Genomic DNA, 20836 nt, shown 5'->3' on the forward strand with positions numbered 1-20836 from the left:
CTGTCTCATCGGCCATCTATGTCACTCAGATCCACAAGGTAATGTACCGTTTAGATCAAATGTGGTGTCGACTCAGATGGATGCAGTATTCTATTACATGATCAGGTGAATGAAGTGGAAGTGGTGTTTGTAATTTTATTGTTCCATGTGGTATTCAACATAGATAGGAATAGGAAATACGTGCACTTACTGTGCCAGCCAGGTCACTGGTGGACACCACGCGACAACCGTTACACAAAATGTATTTGTGCATTCTGATGCCATTTTTGGAAACTTGTCATCAATGTGCTATCTTTTCTTATATTTGTTGTTGATATTATGTCAGTTATGAACCCAATAAATAAGTTCTTGTCAAGGAATTTGAAATTTGACCCCATATGTCATATTTTTGTATGCAGCTTTGTAAATATATATATATTTATATATATATATGCATATATTTATATGTTTATAATTATATATATAATTACCTTTATGGTTTATGTACATCATCTGACAAATAAGATAGAGAGTAATAGTGATGCTTTAAATCAGTTGCTTCTGATCCATGAGAAGGAAATGTATTTATCTCTAACTTACCTCTCACACACAGGCACACACAAACACACATTCATATAAATATATATATAAGTTAAATTTAATTTTGTGCACAGTATGTGTTAAAGCAATACATGGGAAACTGCACAATACAATGCAAGGGAAACTACGCAAGGAGGGGGCCGTGACGTTCCGTTACGTACTACACCTCAGTGCATTGGTTTACATCGGATTGGAGCATCTTGCTCCGCTCTATGATCTTTGCATTTCATGTCCCTGTGCTGGTTATGTTTGGTTAATAATGATTAGACATGAGATTTGGAGAATTCCCCACTTTTCATTGAAGATGGTAAGTTTTTTTTCCTGAGAGTTCACCAAAAACCAAGTAATGCTCTGAATACACAGGTTAAAGAAACACACAAATTGACTAATTAAGGCATTGACTGTTCTATTATTTAGGTATAGTTAAATAGAACTTACAAGTCACAGAGACTAATCTGTCAATGACAAACTGTTGACCTCCATATCCAAGGTAGCCTTGTGCCACAGTTTCCATGTACTGCACATAAACCAAAAGAGATTGAATGATTTAAAACATTTGAGAAACACCAATGCATGCATAAATTTCAAATATAATGTCACTTATTTTGAAGACATACCTGTGCCAAGCTCTCAACCCCTCCAAGTTCAATGAAAATTTTCTGAAAGAAAAATATCAAAGTTTGCAAGTTTATGCGATTATACCAAAGATACAGAACACACAATGATTAATCATGCCATGCATGGTGTAACAATGACATCCCTTGGCCAAACAGTAATAGCTGTTAGATTATGTTATAGTTTAAGTACTGGATTGTAAACATAGCCATATCATCCAGTTTGTTGGATTGACTACTATCTCATCTGAAATATGATTTCCATAAACCTGACCCCAAAACATCAGTGTCAACAAAGATTGTCAATAACACATTGCTGCAAGATCAACGCTGAAGTTCTTTAGACCCACACAAAGGAAGATCTTCTCAGATAGTGTCTCAAAGACAATCTGTTCACTCCTCATTTACAGGGTCCAAAAAGTATCATCTGTCATAATTGGTGCCAGAGATTAAAAGGGACTATAAATTTTTAAGCCAAGAAGCAGGTTTGATGAGAATGACAAGGAACTCAAAGAGCTAATTAATTGCAAAGGTAAGGCATTCCCAGATTGGAACTCGACCTTTTAATGGGAAAATAAACTGCTTTACAGCCACCTGACGGAAGAAATCCAACAGAAAACCGATAGCCACATGAAACTCAGAAACTCTCAGACAGACATGACATGCATTGGTTTTTGAACACTGTTCAAACGCCAAAGAACCCATCCCATTGAGTTGTAAGGCCTGGGTGAACCCTTCAGGAACAGAGAGATAGCCATCACCTACTGGAAGGAAAACTTTGAAGACCTCCTCAACCATGATTCTGATGTTGATGTGAGTACCTTTGATTCCATCCCACAGTAACTGCCACTTCTGACTGACATTAAGTCCAAATTCAATCTAAAAAGAACTAGGTCTCAGGAACAGATGGTACTCTCACTGAAATCCTAAAACTTAACAGTGAACAGCTTCAGCCACAAACCACTACGTTGTCCACATGTGGGAGATGGATGTATCGGTATCCTCTCCAAGGCCAACATCGACAATCTGGAAGCCTTATTTACTTTCAGTTAGCCGTTAGGCCAATCATGTCATTCAGATGCCCGACATCAAACTCCCAATTCAGACACTCTATTCCATCTCTGTCGTGATAAGGGTTTACAAGGTTGACAGTGGAAAAGGTTTGAGGCTGTACCCAAAACCTCCTTGAAGAAGTGCAGCTTCTCTAATTATTCCTAGGAATCTCTAGCCCAAGGGGAAAAAGGGACGACCAGGACAGTATACAAATTAAAGCGAAGAAGTACAATGTAGCAAAGATGAGCGGGAAGCAAGAGGATTGGGTAATGTTTAAAGAACAACAGAAGATAACCAAAAAGACAATACGGGGTGAAAAGATGAGGTACGAAGGTAAGCTAGCCAAGAACATAAAGCAGGACAGTAACATTTCTTTAGGTATGTGAAGAGGAAAAAATTAGTTAAAACCAGTTGGACCCTTGAAGACTGAAAAAGGTGAATTTATTAGATTAGATTAGATTAGATTCCTTTATTTGTCATTCAGACCTTTCGGTCTGAACGAAATTTCGTTGCCTGCAGTCATACATAATAATAATAATAATAATAATAATAATAATAATAATAATAATAATAATAATATAATAATAATAATAATATAATAATAATAATAATAATAATAATAATAATACTTTATTGATCCCCTCAGGGAAATTCAGATGACCAGAAGCCCCCAACCAACAAACCCACAGATTAAAAATGAACGCAGACAGAAAATACATAGAATACAATGTGGACACTACCTATAATAATATATACACAATATATACACACATATAATAATAATAACAAAACACACAATAAACACAAATTAACATCCACCATAGTGAGTTCACCAGGCACCTCCTCACTGTGATGGAGGCAAAAGTCTTAAAGTCTCTGTCTCTTCCCTCCTTATTCTCCCTCTGCGCTGAGGCGATCCAGGCCTCCGATGTTGTTACCCCACCGGGCGATGGTAAGTCAGTCCCGCGGCTCAACCGAGCTCAGCGAACGGGCCGGTTCAAGCTCCGCGGCCCGGGGTGGTCGAAGCTGCCGTCCTCCAGTCCAGCGGACGCAGCTGTTGCCGCGAGAGCTCCGTAAAAACAGGTCACCAACCTGTGACCTGCGAGCTCCCGACGATGTCGTCCACTGGCCCGCGGCCGAGCCCTGGATTCAGATCGCCGCCGCCGGAACGCCGCCTCAGCCACCGGAACGCCGCCTCAGCCCCGAGTCGGGCCGCAGCCACCGGAGCACCGCCTCAGCTCCGAGTCAGGCTGCAGCCACCGAAGCACCGCCTCAGCCTCGAGTCGGGCCGCCGCCACCGGAGCACCGCCTCAGCCCCGAGTCGGGCCACCGCCACCGGAGCACCGCTTCAGCCCCGAGTCGGGCCGCAGCCACCGGAGCACCACCTCAGCCCCGAGTCGGGCCGAAGCCACCGGAGCACCGCCTCAGCCCCGAGTCAGGCCGCAGCCACCGGAGCACCGCCTCAGCCCCGAGTCGGGCCGTAGCCGCCGGAACGCCGCCACAGCCTCGCGTTGGTAAGTCCTGGCTGGCTCTGCTTCCGGAGCCTCGAGGTCAGTTGGAGGCTGCCAGCTCCGCCATTAGGCCTCAGCGCAGACGGAGGCAGAGAAGGAGGATACGACAAAAAGAGTCGCATTCCCCCAAAGGAAGAGACAAAAAAACATGTTTTACCCCCCCACACATAACACAACCTAATAAACTAAAATTTAACTAAAACAAGACAAAAAAAAAGTAAAAACAGACGGACTGCAGGCGAGCCGCAGCTGTTCAACAGCCCCGCCACTTCCGGAGAAGTATGGGGAACAAGGAAATAGCAGATGAGTTGAACAGGTACTTTGGATCTGTCTTCACTAAGGAGGACACAAACAATCTTCCTGATATAGTAGTGGCCAGAGGATCTGGGGTGACAGAGGAACTGAAGGAAATCCACATGAGGCAGGAAATGGTGTTGGATAGACCGATGGGACTGAAGGCTGATAAATCACCAGGGCTTGATGGCCTGCATCCCAGGATACTTAAGGAAGTGGCTATAGATATTGTGGATGCATTGGTGATAATTTTCCAATGTTCTATAGACTCAGGATCAGTTCCTGTGGATTGGAGGATAGCTAATGTTATCCCACTTTTTAAGAAAGGCGGGAGAGAGAAAACAGGGAATTATAGACCAGTTAGCCTGACATTGGTGGTGGGGAAGATGCTGGAGTCAATTATAAAAGATGAGATAGCCGCACATTTGGATAGCAGTAACAGGATCGGTCCGAGTCAGCATGGATTTACGAAGGGGAAATCATGCTTGACTAATCTTCTGGCATTTTTTGAAGATGTAACTAGGAAAATGGACAAGGGAGAGTCAGTGGATGTAGTGTACCTGGACTTTCAGAAAGCATTTGATAAGGTCCCACATAGGAGATTAGTGGGCAAAATTAGGGCACATGGTATTGGGGTTAGAGTGCTGACATGGATAGAGAAGTGGTTAGCAGACAGGAAACAAAGAGTAGGGATTAACGAGTCCCTTTCAGAATGGCAGGCAGTGACTAGTGGGGTACCGCAAGGCTCGGTGCTGGGACTGCAGCTATTTACAATATACATCAATGATTTGGATAAAGGGATTCAAAGTAACATTAGCAAATTTGTAGATGACACAAAGCTGGGTGGCAGTGTGAACTGTGAGGAGGATGCTATGAGAATGCAGGGTGACTTGGACAGGTTGGGGGAGTGGGCAGATGCATGGCAGATTAAGTTTAATGCGGATAAATATGAGGTTATCCACTTTGGTAGCAAAAACATGAAGGCAGATTACTATCTAAATGGCATCAAGTTGGGAAAAGGGGAAGTATAACGGGATCTGGGGGTCCTTGTACATCAGTCTATGAAAGTAAGCATGCAGGTACAGCAGGCAGTGAAGAAAGCGTATGGCATATTGGCCTTTATAACAAGAGGAATCGAATATAGGAGCAAAGAGGTCATTCTGCAGTTGTACAGAGACCACGCCTGGACCACACCTGGAGTATTGTGTGCAGTTTTGGTCCCCTAATTTGAGGAAGGACATTCTTGCTATTGAGGGAGTGCAGCGTAGGTTTACAAGGTTAATTCCCGGGATGGCGGGACTGTCATATGCTGAGAGAATGGAGCAGCTGGGCTTGTACACTCTGGAGTTTAGAAGGATGAGAGGATATCTCATTGAAACATATAAGATTGTTAAGGGCTTGGACACACTAGAGGCAGGAAACATATTCCCGATGTTGGGGGAGTCCAGAACCATGGGCCACAGTTTAAGAATGAGGAATAAGCCATTTAGAACGGAGATGAGAAAACACTTTTTCTCACAGTGGTGAGTCTGTGGAATTCTCTGCCTCAGAGGGCGGTGGAGGCAGGTTCTCTGGATGCTTTCAAGAGAGAGCTAGATAGGGCTCTTAAAAATAGCAGTCAGGTGATATGGGGAGAAGGCAGGAATGGGGTACTGATTGGGTATGATCAGCCATGATCACATTGAATGGCGGTGCTGGCTCAAAGGGCCAAATGACCTACTCCTGCACCTATTGTCTAAAATTGCTTAAAGTGGATAGGGAGCATGAGATGGTATTGGTGTGAGAGAAGGGTTAATAGGGATGGTTGATTTATACTAGAACTCTGAAAATTATAACTTAGAAAGAAATAAGGTGTCAGCAGAAGCCAGACTGCTGGTCGAAGAAAGTAACAATATACAGGACAGAGGGAACTTCTAGATAAAGAAGTAACAGATAAAAACTCCAGCAGAAGCCTTTGACGTCAGGAGATGTTCCGAGACGTTTCTGGACGTTCTCGTGGGAATGTGGGCTTTATGTTATGATTGGACGAAGCTCGATGGGGAGACATGAGGTAGTGACCATAGTGAAGAAAGGTATAAAAAGATAGATACAACCTCCATTTTTGTGTGTCTCTAGAGGATGATAGAGGAGGGACACCCTTTTCTGCGCAGAAATGTAATAAAGGAAAACTTGTTTCTTTGATTTTGTCTCTGAAGAGTTTGTGATTGATTTTGGATCTCACATTGGGAACCAAAGTATGTGCAATAGAGCACAAATAAATGCTTTGTAAGCAAAGCAAGGAGAGAACCACCCCACAAACTATCCAGCCATCTGCCCTGTCAGGCACCCCCTTCCTATTCCTTCTATAGAAGAGACTACAGCTCGCACAGTGGCCTCATTAGCCATCTCAAAACCCTCAAAAACAGCCTAAAAATCATCTTTGATCCCAACAGATTGCCTAATAAAAAGTTTATGAATGGGTCAGACTTTGAAAACGGATATGGAAATTCAATGGACTAGTTTGCAGAATGCAATGGATCAGCATAAGACAATACAAGTTAGTCAATTCATCTCTACTAATTTTCCTCAGGATATTTTATTGAGCTTGCCATCAATTATATAGATTTATCAAGGAGTCTGTTCTGATTCTTTTCCATTAAAAAAATAGGCAAGTTCTCATTTAGTAAATATTAAATATTCACTAAGAATGAAATAAATCAAATAAATGTAATCAGAGCAAAGATCTATTCACAGGACAGTTTTCAATAAAAAGCAAGCAGCCAAATCATGATACAGCATTGTACAGGTATCCTGTCAATGAAATAATTGGCCATTAAGTGCCCAATAAACAATACATTCCACAGACAGAGTAGGTAACAAATATGATTTCCATCAAATTATATATGATCTTACATAATGGGAACAGATCATGAAAAATATTTATTAGTTACATAAATTATCTACACAATACTCAGATTTAGCAAAAGGTAACATTACTTATTTACACACCTGGTAAAATGGATCCCTCATTATTAAGCGTAGACAAATTAACACACGGAGAAAATTAGCAGGTGGAACTCGATCTACCCATTCTCTGTAATGAAAAGATACTATGGTTTATTTAAATACAATTGTAGGTTTTACATTAACATAGCCCTGAAAGCAATGTCAATTTATATATTTCTCAGAAAATGTAACATACATCTGTCTGCATGCATCCAAATATTGCCAATGAATTGGTAAGGGCATTTCTAACATGGAATTCCAAAACAGATTCTCACAGTTTAGAGTTAAGAGTGTTTTATTGTCATATGTCCCAAAACAGAACAATGAAATTCTTACTTGCTGGTTGTAGGGAAGAAGCTGCTCCTGAACCCAGACACTACAGTTTCAGGCTCCTATACCTTCTTCTCAATGGCAAGAGTGAAATGAGAGCGTGGCCAGGGTGGTGTGTGTCTCTGATGATGCTGGCTACCTTTTTGAGGCAGCAACTCTTGCAGATCCCTTTGAATGCGGGGAGGTCAATACCTGTGATTGACCTGTGGTTCACCACTTTTTGCCATGTTCTTCATTCCTGGGCGTTCGAGTTGCTGAACCAGGCCGTAATGCAACCAGTCAATATGCTCTCTACTGTGCACCTATAGAAGTTCAAGACAGTATTCATTGACATACCTAATCTCCTCAATCTTCTCAAGAAGTAGTGGCATTGTTGAGCTTTCTTTATGATTGCTTCAATATGCTGGTCCAGGACAGATCTTCAGAGATATGCATGCCGAGGAATTTGAAGCTTTTAACTTCCCCACCACCTTCCCGTTGATGACGACAGGTTTGTGGATCCTCATCCTTCCTCTTAAACAATTAGTTCCTTGTTCTTACTGACGAGAGCAATTTGTTGTTCTGACACCATTTGGTCAGTTGATTGATCTGCCGCCTATACCCCGATTCATCGTCATTTACAATTCGTCCAACAACAGTGGTGTCGTCGGCAAGCGTGAAGATGGAGTTGGAACGATGCCCGGTTACACAATCGTGAGTATAGAGTGAGCTCAGCAGGGGGCTGAGCTTGCAGCCTTGAGGTGCTCCTGTGCTGATGGTTATCGAGGGAGTAGTGTTGCTGCCAATCTCTTATTTCAGAAGGCTTTCGACAAGGTCCCACATAAGAGATTAGTATACAAACTTAAAGCACACGGTATTGGGGGTTCAGTATTGATGTGGATAGAGAACTGGCTGGCAAACAGGAAGCAAAGAGTAGGAGTAAACGGGTCCTTTTCACAATGGCAGGTAGTGACTAGTGGGGTACCGCAAGGCTCAGTGCTGGGACCCCAGCTATTTACAATATATATTAATGATTTGGACGAGGGAATTGAATGCAACATCTCCAAGTTTGCGGATGACACGAAGCTGGGGGGCAGTTCTTGGTTCTTGGTTTCTTGGCCCTCCAAAATATTCCAAATGGAATTTAAACTGGAGGTGGCGAAGGGGCTTAAGCCAGAAAGGGTTATTGGGAAGAAAGAGCTACTTTAAATTTAGTTGCATCTGGTTGGGTAACTATAGTTGGGTGGAGATTATTCCATGCTTTAATTGTGCGGAGGAAGAACGAATTGCTGTACACATCTGTCTTTGTAGCTGAGATCACAAATTGGATCGAATGCCCTCGCTTGCTCCTAATTGGTTTGGCTTTGGTGTAGGTCTTGTAGTCTATGTTGAGCTGACCATTTAACATTTTGTAAAAACAGTGTTAGCTGTGAGGGGGATGCTAGGAGGCTGCAAGGTGACTTGGATAGGCTGGGTGAGTGGGCAAATGCATGGCAGATGCAGTATAATGTGGATAAATGTGAGGTTATCCACTTTGGTGGCAAAAACAGGAAAGTAGACTATTATCTGAATGGTGGCCAATTAGGAAAGGGGGAGATGCAACGAGACCTGGGTGTCATGGTACACCAGTCATTGAAAGTAGGTATGCAGGTGTAGCAGGCAGTGAAGAAAGCGAATGGTATGTTAGCATTCATAGCAAAAGGATTTGAGTATAGGAGCAGGGAGGTTCTACTGCAGTTGTACAGGGTCTTGGTGAGACCACACCTGGAGTATTGCGTACAGTTTTGATCTCCTAATCTGAGGAAAGACATTCTTGCCATAGAGGGAGTACAGAGAAGGTTCACCAGACTGATTCCTGGGATGTCAGGACTTTCATATGAAGAAAGATTGGATAGACTCGGCTTGTACTCGCTAGAATTTAGAAGATTGAGGGGGGATCTTATAGAAACTTACAAAATTCTTAAGGGGTTGGACAGGCTAGATGCAGGAAGATTGTTCCCGATGTTGGGGAAGTCCAGAACAAGGGGTCACAGTTTAAGAATAAGGGGGAAATCTTTTAGGACCGAGATGAGGAAAACATCTTTCACACAGAGAGTGGTGAATCTCTGGAATTCACTGCCACAGAAGGTAGTTGAGGCCAGTTCATTGGCTATATTTAAGAGGGAGTTAGATGTGGCCCTTGTGGCTAAAGGGATCAGGGGGTATGGAGAGAAGGCAGGTGCAGGATACTGAGTTGGATGATCAGCCCTGATCATATTGAATGGCGGTGCAGGCTCGAAGGGCCGAATGGCCTACTCCTGCACCTATTTTCTATGTTTCTATGTTTCATACATATTGTGGTCTGTTGATGAGGAAGTAAAGAATCTAGTTACAGAGGGATGGGCAGAGACCTAGTTCTGTGAGCTTGGTAACTTACTCGGAGAGGATGATGGTGAACAACAGCCTGGCGTATATGTTTTGATTGTCCAAGTGGTCCAGCGTAGAATAGAGCCAGTTCTATCTCATCCTCCCTTGACCTGTGGTGACAGTAGGCAAATTGTAGCAGGTCCAGGTTCTTGTTGAGGTAAGAGTTGACATGTGCCATAACTAAACTGTCAAAGCACTTCATCACCATGGACGTTAGTGCCACTGGTCAGTAATCTTGAGGCACATCACCTTACTCTTCTTGGGCCTAAATAAAGTGTATTATTGATGTCCTTTTAAAGTAGGTGGGCACCTCAGATTTCCATAATGAGAGGTTGAAGATGTCTGCAAAAACTCCAGCCAGTTGGTCTGCACAGGTTTCAAGAATAGATTTTAAGGTTTTAAGCATTTTTGCTTTACAAATGTACTACAAATTTCCAACATTATCTTCATATTGAAGAGTTGAAGGTTTTGTTAAACTAAATTTTGAAAAAATTGCTAACAAATATAATGGGAAGAAAGGGCAGGTGCTTTGCAAACTTTTTAATAATTGTAATTAGAAAAGTTTCAAAATTCACCTTTCAAAATTCACTGTGGGAGACTTTACTGTGAGCTACTAGATAGTTAATAGAAATGGACAGAACAATTCACATATGATAGAAATAAGGAAATAATGAAGGTAGCCACTTCAGTAAAAAAAATAGGAGCATGAGCATTATTTCTGTTTCATATGTCTGGAACAAAATAGGTGAATGAATAACATGAGAGAAGTTGGAACTAGTAGCACTTAAAAGCTAATTAGCAGAAGTCAGTGAGTAGATTCTTATTCATTAAAAGACCATTATGACACAGTAGGTATCACATTTAGAAAATGAAGACCCTCCCATCTGATCATTCAAATCTTTTAATCAACCTAAACATGTTAAATAGGAATAATAACATTAATCGTTAGTCAACAGGATTGAAGCCAAATTATGAACCCTCTCCTCACAACTTAAATAGTGTAATTTTCTATTGAAATCATCAAATTGTGAGAGTAGAACCAGTTAAAATTCACGCTTGCTCTCTTAATTAATCAGTAAATAAATTGTTACAATTATTATTTTTTTAACCATAATGTGCCATATTCATATTTTGCCAGAATAGATTTTGCCAGATGTCCTTCTCAAAGTCATCCTACAATTGCTTGGGATAATGTACCTCCTCTGACACCTTACTTCAACTTGTATTGGCCATTGCCTAAGTATATGCTAAGAAAACTCTTCCTTCAACTGCTGATTACATCTCATTCTGTTTTAAAGAAAAAGCTTTGCAATGCTGTGTCAGATTATGCTAGATTTTGCCTGGCATATGAAGTGCCACGTGGTTTCCACACACGCAGGGTGGCCTCTCCGGATAAGTGAAAAAAAATGATCAGAGTAGTGGTATTTCACCGGCAGCTCCAGAGGACCTCCACTTATTCTACACCCATCATGTCTCTTCACAGTGCCAGCCTAAAGTCAAGCTCAACAGTTTTCTTTTGCTGATATTGCCAAGCCTTTTACTTTGGCTGTGGTTTTGTTTGATAGTAGGTAACATTTCACCGGATTCATTCTTACCTGCATGTGAGTCTCTGCTTCACCAGTGCAGTGAAAATTTCCAGAAACAGTTTGTGGTGGGGATGACAACTAAATTTTCTTTCATTCTTATAATTTACACTGTAAATGAATAGAAAAAGGAAAATGTTGGATAAAGAACATGCTATGATATACAACATTTTTCCAGCTCTTATAAATATGCTATTTTTGTACTTTAATTTGCTATTACCACTTTTAATGCATGTTATAAAGAGGGAGTAGCATGAAAACCATCCTTTTCTGTTTATTAGATAATGATGGTTTGGGCAAATCCATCAACTTCTTCATTTGAGTTGCTAAAAAGTTAAATATGCTCACTGTTTCATTGTAGTAATATTGCAGCCTTAAAATCTACTTTTGTCTATGATACAAATTTGTTGAATATAAATCATAACCTCGAAGTACAATGGCTGACAAGATGCCCAATTTTAATTTTATCTTTTGTTGTTCACTTTAAGATGTTTTATTTTTTCAATTAATCAAAAGCATGATCCCAAATAGAACTAACCAATAATCATGCACAACTCCAACCTTCCAATGTGTAAGAAGATGCTGGTTTAAATGAAAGGTAGACACAAAATGCTGGAGTAACTCAGCGGGGCAGGCAGCATCCCTGGAGAGAAGGAATGGGTGACTTTTCGGGTCGAGACCCTCCAGCATTTTTTGTCTACCTTCCAATTCTTTATTTTGTTATGTTCAAAATTCCTCATCTTCATTTTCTTCCATAATTTTGTCATGTCACATCGGTACCTCATTTAGCCAACCACCTGCGAAGTAACCCACTGGAATTCAAGTGTCGGGGAGCTTTCATGCTAACACAGCCAGATGATTTTTACTTCACATCTTTCCAAGCTAATACTAATCCTAAACTATAGCAAATGAAACTGCTTCCCTGATACTCTTTTATATAGTGCAAGAATGCTCTGGAATTTTTCAGTATCTTTTAAAGTTTGTAAGCATTTAAAAGTGAGTTTGTGATACCCAGACAAGTCTTTGACCACCATTGCATCAGTCTATTAGAAACTCTAAGCAGTGGTATTTTGTAAACAGGGCCACATAGCTCTGCTATGCCACTTGCCTGCCCCACATAGCTCTGCATACATCTCAAAAAGCTGCAGCTTGTGTGGATTTGCTTCATGTTAAAACACAGTAAAACATAATTCAAGCTCAAAATCCCCTCAGTGATGCAAAGTAAATGAGAAAAAATGTCAAACCTTAACAAACTTTCTGTTAAATTACATTTACCCATATTGCTGTTAAATAGACAATAACAATAGTATTTAGGAACTGGAATAGATACAGATCTTAGACATAAGATATAATTAAAGGAGCAGAATAAGAGAGGCAGGGAGAGGGAAACCAAAGAATAGCACAAAATATCTATTACAAAATGAAAGAAAGGAAAGGAAGGCATAGCAATAATAATGAATCAGTGGTGACATAAAGAACAATAAATCTGTGGACCAGATTATGCCGAAAAATCCCACAGCAACTTGTGAAATTTACATCATGTCTCTGGATAAGTACAGAATCCATGTACAGATGCACGTCCCAAACTCAATGGATGTTCTTCATTGCCATTTTTTTCGCTGCACTGTCATGTTAGACTCCACATCATGACTATGGGAATTTCCCATCACTTATTCTGGGAATCATCTAACAGAATCGCTGGATAGATAGCAATCCCGTTATACAGTCAGGGTCGTAGAACAATACACCACAGAAACAGGCCCGCCGGCCCAACTGATTCATGCTGACCAAGTTGCCTTACTGAGCTAGTGCCACTTGCCTGCCCCTGATTCATTACATTACAAACCTTTGTTGTCCATGCATCTGTTTAAGTATATTTTAAACGTTGTAATTGTAGTCAGTTTGAAGGCAGAGGAACAGCAAAGAGAGAAGGTAATATACACGTTTTTAAATTAATTGAGTCCAGTTAGATTTTTCTAATTATCTATTTGAATTGCCATGTGTTCAGGTTTATTTTAATGTATGAAAATTAATATATTCTTTAATAAATTAATTAATTTGAAATGTCTCTGGCACTGTTTTTCAGCTGTTTCATTGATGGGGCTTGTTCTGGCCTCCCTTACTTTCTGTGAAGTGTTGCTGCCGTAGAGGGCTTCACCGTGAGGAAACGTGTTGATAATCGGGGAAATCACAAAACTTCGTACTTACCAAATGAATCCACGGCAAGCACAGTTCTAGCCCAGTAACTTGTGGAAAGGCTAAGTGGTCTGGAAGGACAATTAATAACAGGAAACAGGGAGAAATGAAACAAGATCAACAAGCAGAAAAGGAAGCAAAAAGTAGATGAGTATGAAAGACAGATTATTAAATGGTGGACAAGTTAAATGGTGGGGATTATACATTGTACACGAATGTGCAACAAAATTGGGTCACAGTTCAATCAATTCAGAATATACCAGTATTGCCTCTTATCGGCTAAGCATGAAATATTGTATTTACAGATGATTTGGACTTTGGGCAATACTTAATAAAGTGGGGAGGAGGACAAACGATACCAGGTAGACATGGGCAGCTCAATGAAATGAGTAAACATGTTAAAACGATTAACTGTGAGATGATATATTTTGATAGATGAGAGAAAATGAAATGATACATTCAAATCCACGAACTATTTTGTACAGATATGGAATTGAGAACTTCAATTCATGATTCCCAAAACGTATGAGTTGAGGTCAGAAATGCCATTAAACAAAATTAAAAGTAATTGGTTAGATCAGAGTTAATGTGTCTATAGAGAGGAAAACAAAACCATTGAGAGAATAAAGCATGGATTCATCTTGAAATGAAGTATAATTACAGATCTACTTAAAAGTTATTCGAAAGATATGAATAGTATTTTGCTAAAGATTGTTTGTCTCACTACCCTACTGATCCACTAGTCTGAAGAAGGATCCCGACCCAAAACACCATCTATCCACGTTCTCCAATGTCGCTGCTAACCTGCTGAGTTATGGCAGCATTTTGTGTCTGTATTTTGGTGCACTATATTTCTAATAATCATGATTTTGGATCATTGACCAAAAATCTGGCTATTTCCTTTTTGAAATGAATTAAGATATTTTTCACTACTACTACTGATGTGTGACTATCTTTTAGTAAAGAAAATACTTCCACCTATCCTGTTTCTTTTCATCTTTCCTAATTTGCAAACTGTGCTCAAATTCCATACATCACAGAAAATCTTTCCAAGACCCAATTTCTCTTCCTCTTCTTAATTTTAAGTACTTATAACCATATAACCATATAACAATTACAGCACGGAAACAAGCCATCTCAGCCCTACAAGTCCGTGCCGAACAATTATTTTCCCTTAGTCCCACCTGCCTGCACTCATACCATAACCCTCCATTCCCTTCTCATCCATATACCTATCCAATTTATTTTTAAATGATACCATCGAACCTGCCTCCACCACTTCCACTGGAAGCTCATTCCACACCGCTACCACTCTCTGAGTAAAGAAGTTCCCCCTCATGTTACCCCTAAACTTCTGTCCCTTAATTCTGAAGTCATGTCCTCTTGTTTGAATCTTCCCTATTCTCAAAGGGAAAAGCTTGTCCACATCAACTCTGTCTATCCCTCTCATCATTTTAAAGACCTCTATCAAGTCCCCCCTTAACCTTCTGCGCTCCAGAGAATAAAGACCTAACTTATTCAACCTTTCTCTGTAACTTAGTTGTTGAAACCCAGGCAACATTCTAGTAAATCTCCTCTGTACTCTCTCTATTTTGTTGACATCCTTCCTATAATTGGGCGACCAAAATTGTACACCATACTCCAGATTTGGTCTCACCAATGCCTTGTACAATTTTAACATTACATCCCAGCTTCTATACTCGATGCTCTGATTTATAAAGGCTAGCATACCAAAAGCTTTCTTTACCATCCTATCTATATGAGATTCCACCTTCAAGGAACTATGCACGGTTATTCCAAGATCCCTCTGTTCAACTGCATTCTTCAATTCCTTACCATTTACCATGTACGTCCTATTTTGATTTGTCCTGCCAAGGTGTAGCACCTCACATTTATCAGCATTAAACTCCATCTGCCATTCTTCCAAATGGCCTAAATCACTCTGTAGACTTTGGGAATCCTCTTCATTATCCACAACACCCCCTATCTTGGTATCATCTGCATACTTACTAATCCAATTTACCACACCTTCATCCAGATCATTGATGTACATGACAAACAACAAAGGACCCAACACAGATCCCTGAGGCACCCCACTAGTCACCTGCCTCCAACCCGACAAACAGCCATCCACCATTACCCTCTGGCATCTCCCATTCAGCCACTGTTGAATCCATCTTGCTACTCCTGCATTTATACCCAACAGTTGAACCTTCTTAACCATCCTTCCTTGAGGAACCTTGTCAAAGGCCTTACTAAAGTCCATATAGACAACATCCACTGCTTTACCCTCGTCAATTTCCCTAGTAACCTCTTCAAAAAATTCAAGAAGATTAGTCAAACATGACCTTCCAGGCACAAATCCATGTTGACTGTTCCTAATCAGACCCTGTTTATCCAGATGCTTATATATATTATCTCTAAGTATCTTTTCCATTAATTTGCCCACCACTGAAGTCAAACTAACAGGTCTATAATTGCTAGGTTTACTCTTTGAACCCTTTTTAAACAATGGAACAACATGCGCAGTACGCCAATCCTCGGGGACTATTCCCGTTTCTAATGACATTTGAAATATTTCTGTCATAGCCCCGGCTATTTCTACACTAACTTCCCTCAATGTCCTAGGGAATATCCTGTCAGGACCTGGAGACTTATCCACTTTTATATTTTTCAAAAGTGTCAGTACTTCTTTTACTTTGAAACTCATAGTATCCATAGCTACTCTACTAGTTTCCCTTACCTCACATAATTCAATATCCTTCTCCTTGGTGAATACCGAAGAAAATAAATTGTTCAATATCTCCCCCATCTCTTTTGGCAGATAGCTGTCCACTCTGACTCTCCAATGGACCAATTTTATCCCTCGTTATCCTTTTGCTATTAATATAGCTGTAGAAACCCTTTGGATTTACTTTCACCTTACTTGCCAAAGCAACCTCATATCTTCTTTTAGCTTTCCTAATTTCTTTCTTAAGATTCTTTTTACATTCTATATATTCTTCTATATATTACTTCTATATATTCTTCTTTTACTCTTTTTCCAGAATTATGTTTTTTCTTAAATCCCATTCCTTCAAATTCTTTCCCCTCTTCTCCAAAATCTCTGCCTAGACTTCTCTGTTGAAATGAAAATGTTCAATCTTGTTTTATTCTTGGATTGATTTAGGAGAATATTTTTGCTATAATTAAATAAATATCAATAATGAATGAGGTTCTATTGTAGGAGAATCAGTGATACAAGGTCAGTCAAGTAGTGTTGAGCAAGCAGGGAGTCTGCAGAAGGACTTGGGACAGATGGGAGAGTGGAAAAAAAGTGGCGAATGGAATACAGCATAGCTAAGTGTACGATCATGCACTTTGGTAGAAGGAATAAAGGCGTGGACTATTTTCTAAATGGCAAAACGATTCGGGATCGGTAGAAAGAGACTTGGGTATGGTGATGCAGGATCCACAAAAGGTTAATTTGCAGAGGACTAGAAGGATGGAATGCTAAGGCTTGATAATAGACAATAGACAATAGGTGCAGGCTCCTCGAGCCAACCATTCAATGTGATCATGGCTGATCATCCACAATCAGTACCCCGTTACTGCCTTCTCCCCATATCCCCTGACTCCGCTATCTTTAAGAGCCCTATCTAGCTCTTTCTTGAAAGTATCCAGAGAACTGGCCTACAACGCCTTCTGAGCCATTGGCCAGGCCACATTTGAAGTATTGTGTACAGTTTTGGGATCCATATCCGAGAAAGGATATGCTGGTGTTGGAGAGGGTCCAGAGAAGGTTTACAAGAATGATCCTGGGGATAATTGGGTTAATGTATGAGTAGCATTTGAGGCTCTGCCCTGTACTCGCATTTGAGGCTCTGGCCCTGTACTCACTGGAGTTTAGAAGGATGAGGGGAGATCTCATTGAAACTTACCAAATTATGAAAGACATAGACAGAGTGAATGTGGAATGGATTTTTCCAGTAGTGGGAGAGTCTAGGACCAGAGGACACAACCTCAGAATAAAAGGACATACCTTTATAATGTAGATGAGGTAGATTTGTGATGTAAACAAGTAAAATGCACAATTCTGACCAAACAACATTATTCACCTAAAAGCTTCAAGTTCCACAGCCTCAGTTGACTGCTGCTGCTGCTGCTCCGCACATCGGTTTCCAGCATTTTGCTTTCCCTGAATGGACTGTTGTTGTGATTTAGTTAGAATTCCACGGCCTTTATCAAAACTCAGAGCTGGCAACTAAAACAAAATCACAAACAAAGCTTGATCAATTATGTAAATTTATTTTATAACACTGTTACTAGATACTTTCTTTTTAATCAACCCACCAATTTTTAATCAATCTAAAGAAGGGTCCCAACCCAAAAGGTCACCTATCCATGTTCTCCAGGAATGCTGCCAGACCCACTGAGTTACTTCCAGCACTTTGTGTCTTATTCTATAAATCAACACCAACAGTTCCTTGTTTCTACATCAATATTTATAATTAGATTTAATAAAATACAGGATATATACTGAAAATTTACAAAAATGTTCATATTGTGTAAAAAAGATTTCTACTTGTGCAACATTTTTCACAGATGGAGAATAGCAAAGAAGTACATTTTGAAATGTGCATGCTGTTTAAATGCAGGAGCCAATTTATACTTGATTAGCTTCCACTAAAATGATGAATAATGGCTAGGTAAGGTTTTGTGTGATATAATTGGAAAGATAAATATCGACCAGAATACAGGACGTAACTGATCATTCTTCTTTAGAATAATATAATATTATAATATATTATAATCTCTGAGAGGTGAGGCTCATGGTTTAACATCTTTTCTAAATAAAGGCATATCTTGAGTAATCCAGCTGCCCAACTTTCCTCCCACACCACTTAATCAACCCCAACAGAACAGCACTTCCTTATTTTTCCTCTGGGGATTCAGTCTGAAATTGTGCACTCTGGTCTCAGCAAAGAAACTTGTTCAGAGACTAGGGTGCCTTGAGCTAAGCCCTGTTATCGTGGTTATACAATAGTGTTCAGCATTAGAATGTTCTATATCAAGTAATTTATACTTCTATGTATATACAACAGATATTATTACAACTGCAAATTCTGGAACAAAGGTGGAATTTTCAGTGATTGCTTATATTACACAGAGAAACTGATAAAGGTAAAATAGAAGATTGAGTATAGGAGGGAGAATGATCGATTGAGTGAATGTTGCCAGAACAATAATCTTGCTTTCACCCTCAGTAAAAACAAGGAATTGATTGTTGACTAGAAGAGAAAGGCCAAGGATCCACAAAACCAGCCTTAAAAGTGTTGTTAATCTAAGTAAAATAAATAATCTGCTTTAAAGTAGTGAACAAGTATAAGATTTTATCTGCTAATATTTGTGAACAATAATTTCTAGGTTTAAAATATTAAGAGGCTGAAATATAGTACTTTAAAATATTCTTATATAGAATATGAACAGATACTGCAAAGGACCCCATTCAACTGTAAATTGATGTTTTTATTTGAAGTAACATAAATCCCATCCTTCTGCAGTTGTACAGGGCCCTAGTGAGACCACACCTGGAGTATTGTGTGCAGTTTTGGTCCCCCAATTTGAGGAAGGACATTCTTGCTATTGAGGGAATGCAGCGTAGGTTTACAAGGTTAATTCCCGGGATGGCGGGACTGTCATATGCTGAGAATATGGAGCGGCTGGGCTTGTGTACTCTGGAGTTTAGAAGGATGAGAGGGATTAAAACATATAAGATTATTCAGGGTTTGGACATGCTAGAGGCAGGAAACATGTTCCCGATGTTGGGGGAGACCAGAACCAGGGGCCACAATTTAAGAATAAGTGGTAAGCCATTTAGAACGAAGACGAATAAACACTTTTTCCTCAGAGTCGTCAAGTCAAGTCACTTTTATTTATATAGCACATTTAAAAAACAACTCTCGTTGACCAAAGTGCTTTACATTGGTGGAGGTACTAACGTTATACAACATTGGTTCATAGATTAAGTACATACATAAATACATACATATAGCCCTCCCTCAGAGGATGCCAAGAAAGGCTTGAGAGTAAAGATGAGTTTTAAGTCTCTTTTGAGTCGATGGAGGGGGCAGTTCTGATGGGAAGAGGGATGCTGTTCCACAGTCTAGGAGCTGCAACCGCAAAGGCGCGGTCACCCCTGAGCTTATGCCTAGACCGCCTAGGATGTTCAGTAACCCCAAGTCGGCCGATCTGAGGGACCTGGAGGTGGTGTGGTGGGTAAGCAGACTAGGTGGGGGCAAGCCCGTTAAGGGCTTTGTAAACATAAAGAAGGATCTTGAAATTTATTCGGAACCACACAGGGAGCCAGTGGAGAGAGGCCAGAATCGGGGTGATGTGGTCCCTTTTTCGGATGCCCTTCAGGAGTCTCGCTGCGGCGTTTTGGACCAGTTGCAGGCGGGACAGGGAAGATTGGCTGATGCCAGTGTAAAGGGAGTTGCAGTAATCGAGGCAGGAGGAGATAAATATGTGGATGATCTTTTCGAGGTCATCAAACTGGAGGAATTGTTTTATTTTAGCTATCGTCCGAAGCTGGAAGAAGCTAGTTTTTACCACGGCATTGACTTGTTTGTCAAATTTCAATGCTGAGTCAAATATCACGCAGGTTTTTGACGTGAGGTTTGAGTAATGGGGTATGGCTTCCAAGGCTGCCTGCTATCATTTTGATTGAGTCCGAGGGGCCGAGAAGGATAACCTCAGACTTACTCTCGTTTAGTTGGAGGTAGTTCTGGGCCATCCAACATTTTAAATCCTCGAGGCAGTAGATAAGGTTAAGTAGATTTGATCGGTTTTTGGGTTTCAGGGGGAGATAGAGTTATGTATTGTCTGCATAGTAATGGAAGGAAATGCCGTGCCTTTGAATGACTTGACCTAAGGGGAGCATATACAGCAAGAAGAGAATGGGGCCAAGGATGGAACCTTGTGGAACCCCGCAGCAGAGGCTAGCTGGGGAGGAGAAAAAGTTGCCTATGTTAGTAGAGAAACTCCTACATTTGAGGTAGGAGATGAACCAGCTCATGGCTGTGCCATCAATACCAACCCCATACCGGATCAATTAGGATGGTGTGGTCGACAGTATCAAATGCTGCGCTGAGGTCGAGAAGGAGCAGGATTGCACAGTCGCCGATGTCAACGGTGAGCAGTAGGTCATTATGTGCCTTCAACAAGGCGGACTCTGTGCTGTGGTGGGCCCTGAAACCTGATTGGAAAGTTTCCAAGATAGTATTTTGGTGAAGGTAAGGCATAAGTTGACTTAAAATTACCTTTT

The 20836-nt window shown here is 40.5% G+C and overlaps 1 protein-coding gene across 1 annotated transcript in view; it reads right to left on the reverse strand.

Annotated features, from left to right (window-relative positions):
* Positions 1-20836, reverse strand: part of nek10 (NIMA related kinase 10) — a 172214-nt gene that overhangs the window by 122097 nt on the left and 29281 nt on the right. The window contains exons 4-8 of the mRNA XM_033047147.1: positions 17628-17773; positions 11347-11445; positions 7040-7124; positions 1197-1238; positions 1018-1096 (exon numbers count right to left, since the gene is read on the reverse strand). Coding sequence (XP_032903038.1) covers positions 1018-1096; positions 1197-1238; positions 7040-7124; positions 11347-11445; positions 17628-17773 — 451 coding nt within the window. The remainder of the gene's footprint in view (positions 1-1017; positions 1097-1196; positions 1239-7039; positions 7125-11346; positions 11446-17627; positions 17774-20836) is intronic.

The sequence above is a fragment of the Amblyraja radiata genome, chromosome 2 (assembly GCF_010909765.2).
Source record: "Amblyraja radiata isolate CabotCenter1 chromosome 2, sAmbRad1.1.pri, whole genome shotgun sequence".
Classification (NCBI taxonomy): Eukaryota; Metazoa; Chordata; class Chondrichthyes; order Rajiformes; family Rajidae; genus Amblyraja; species Amblyraja radiata.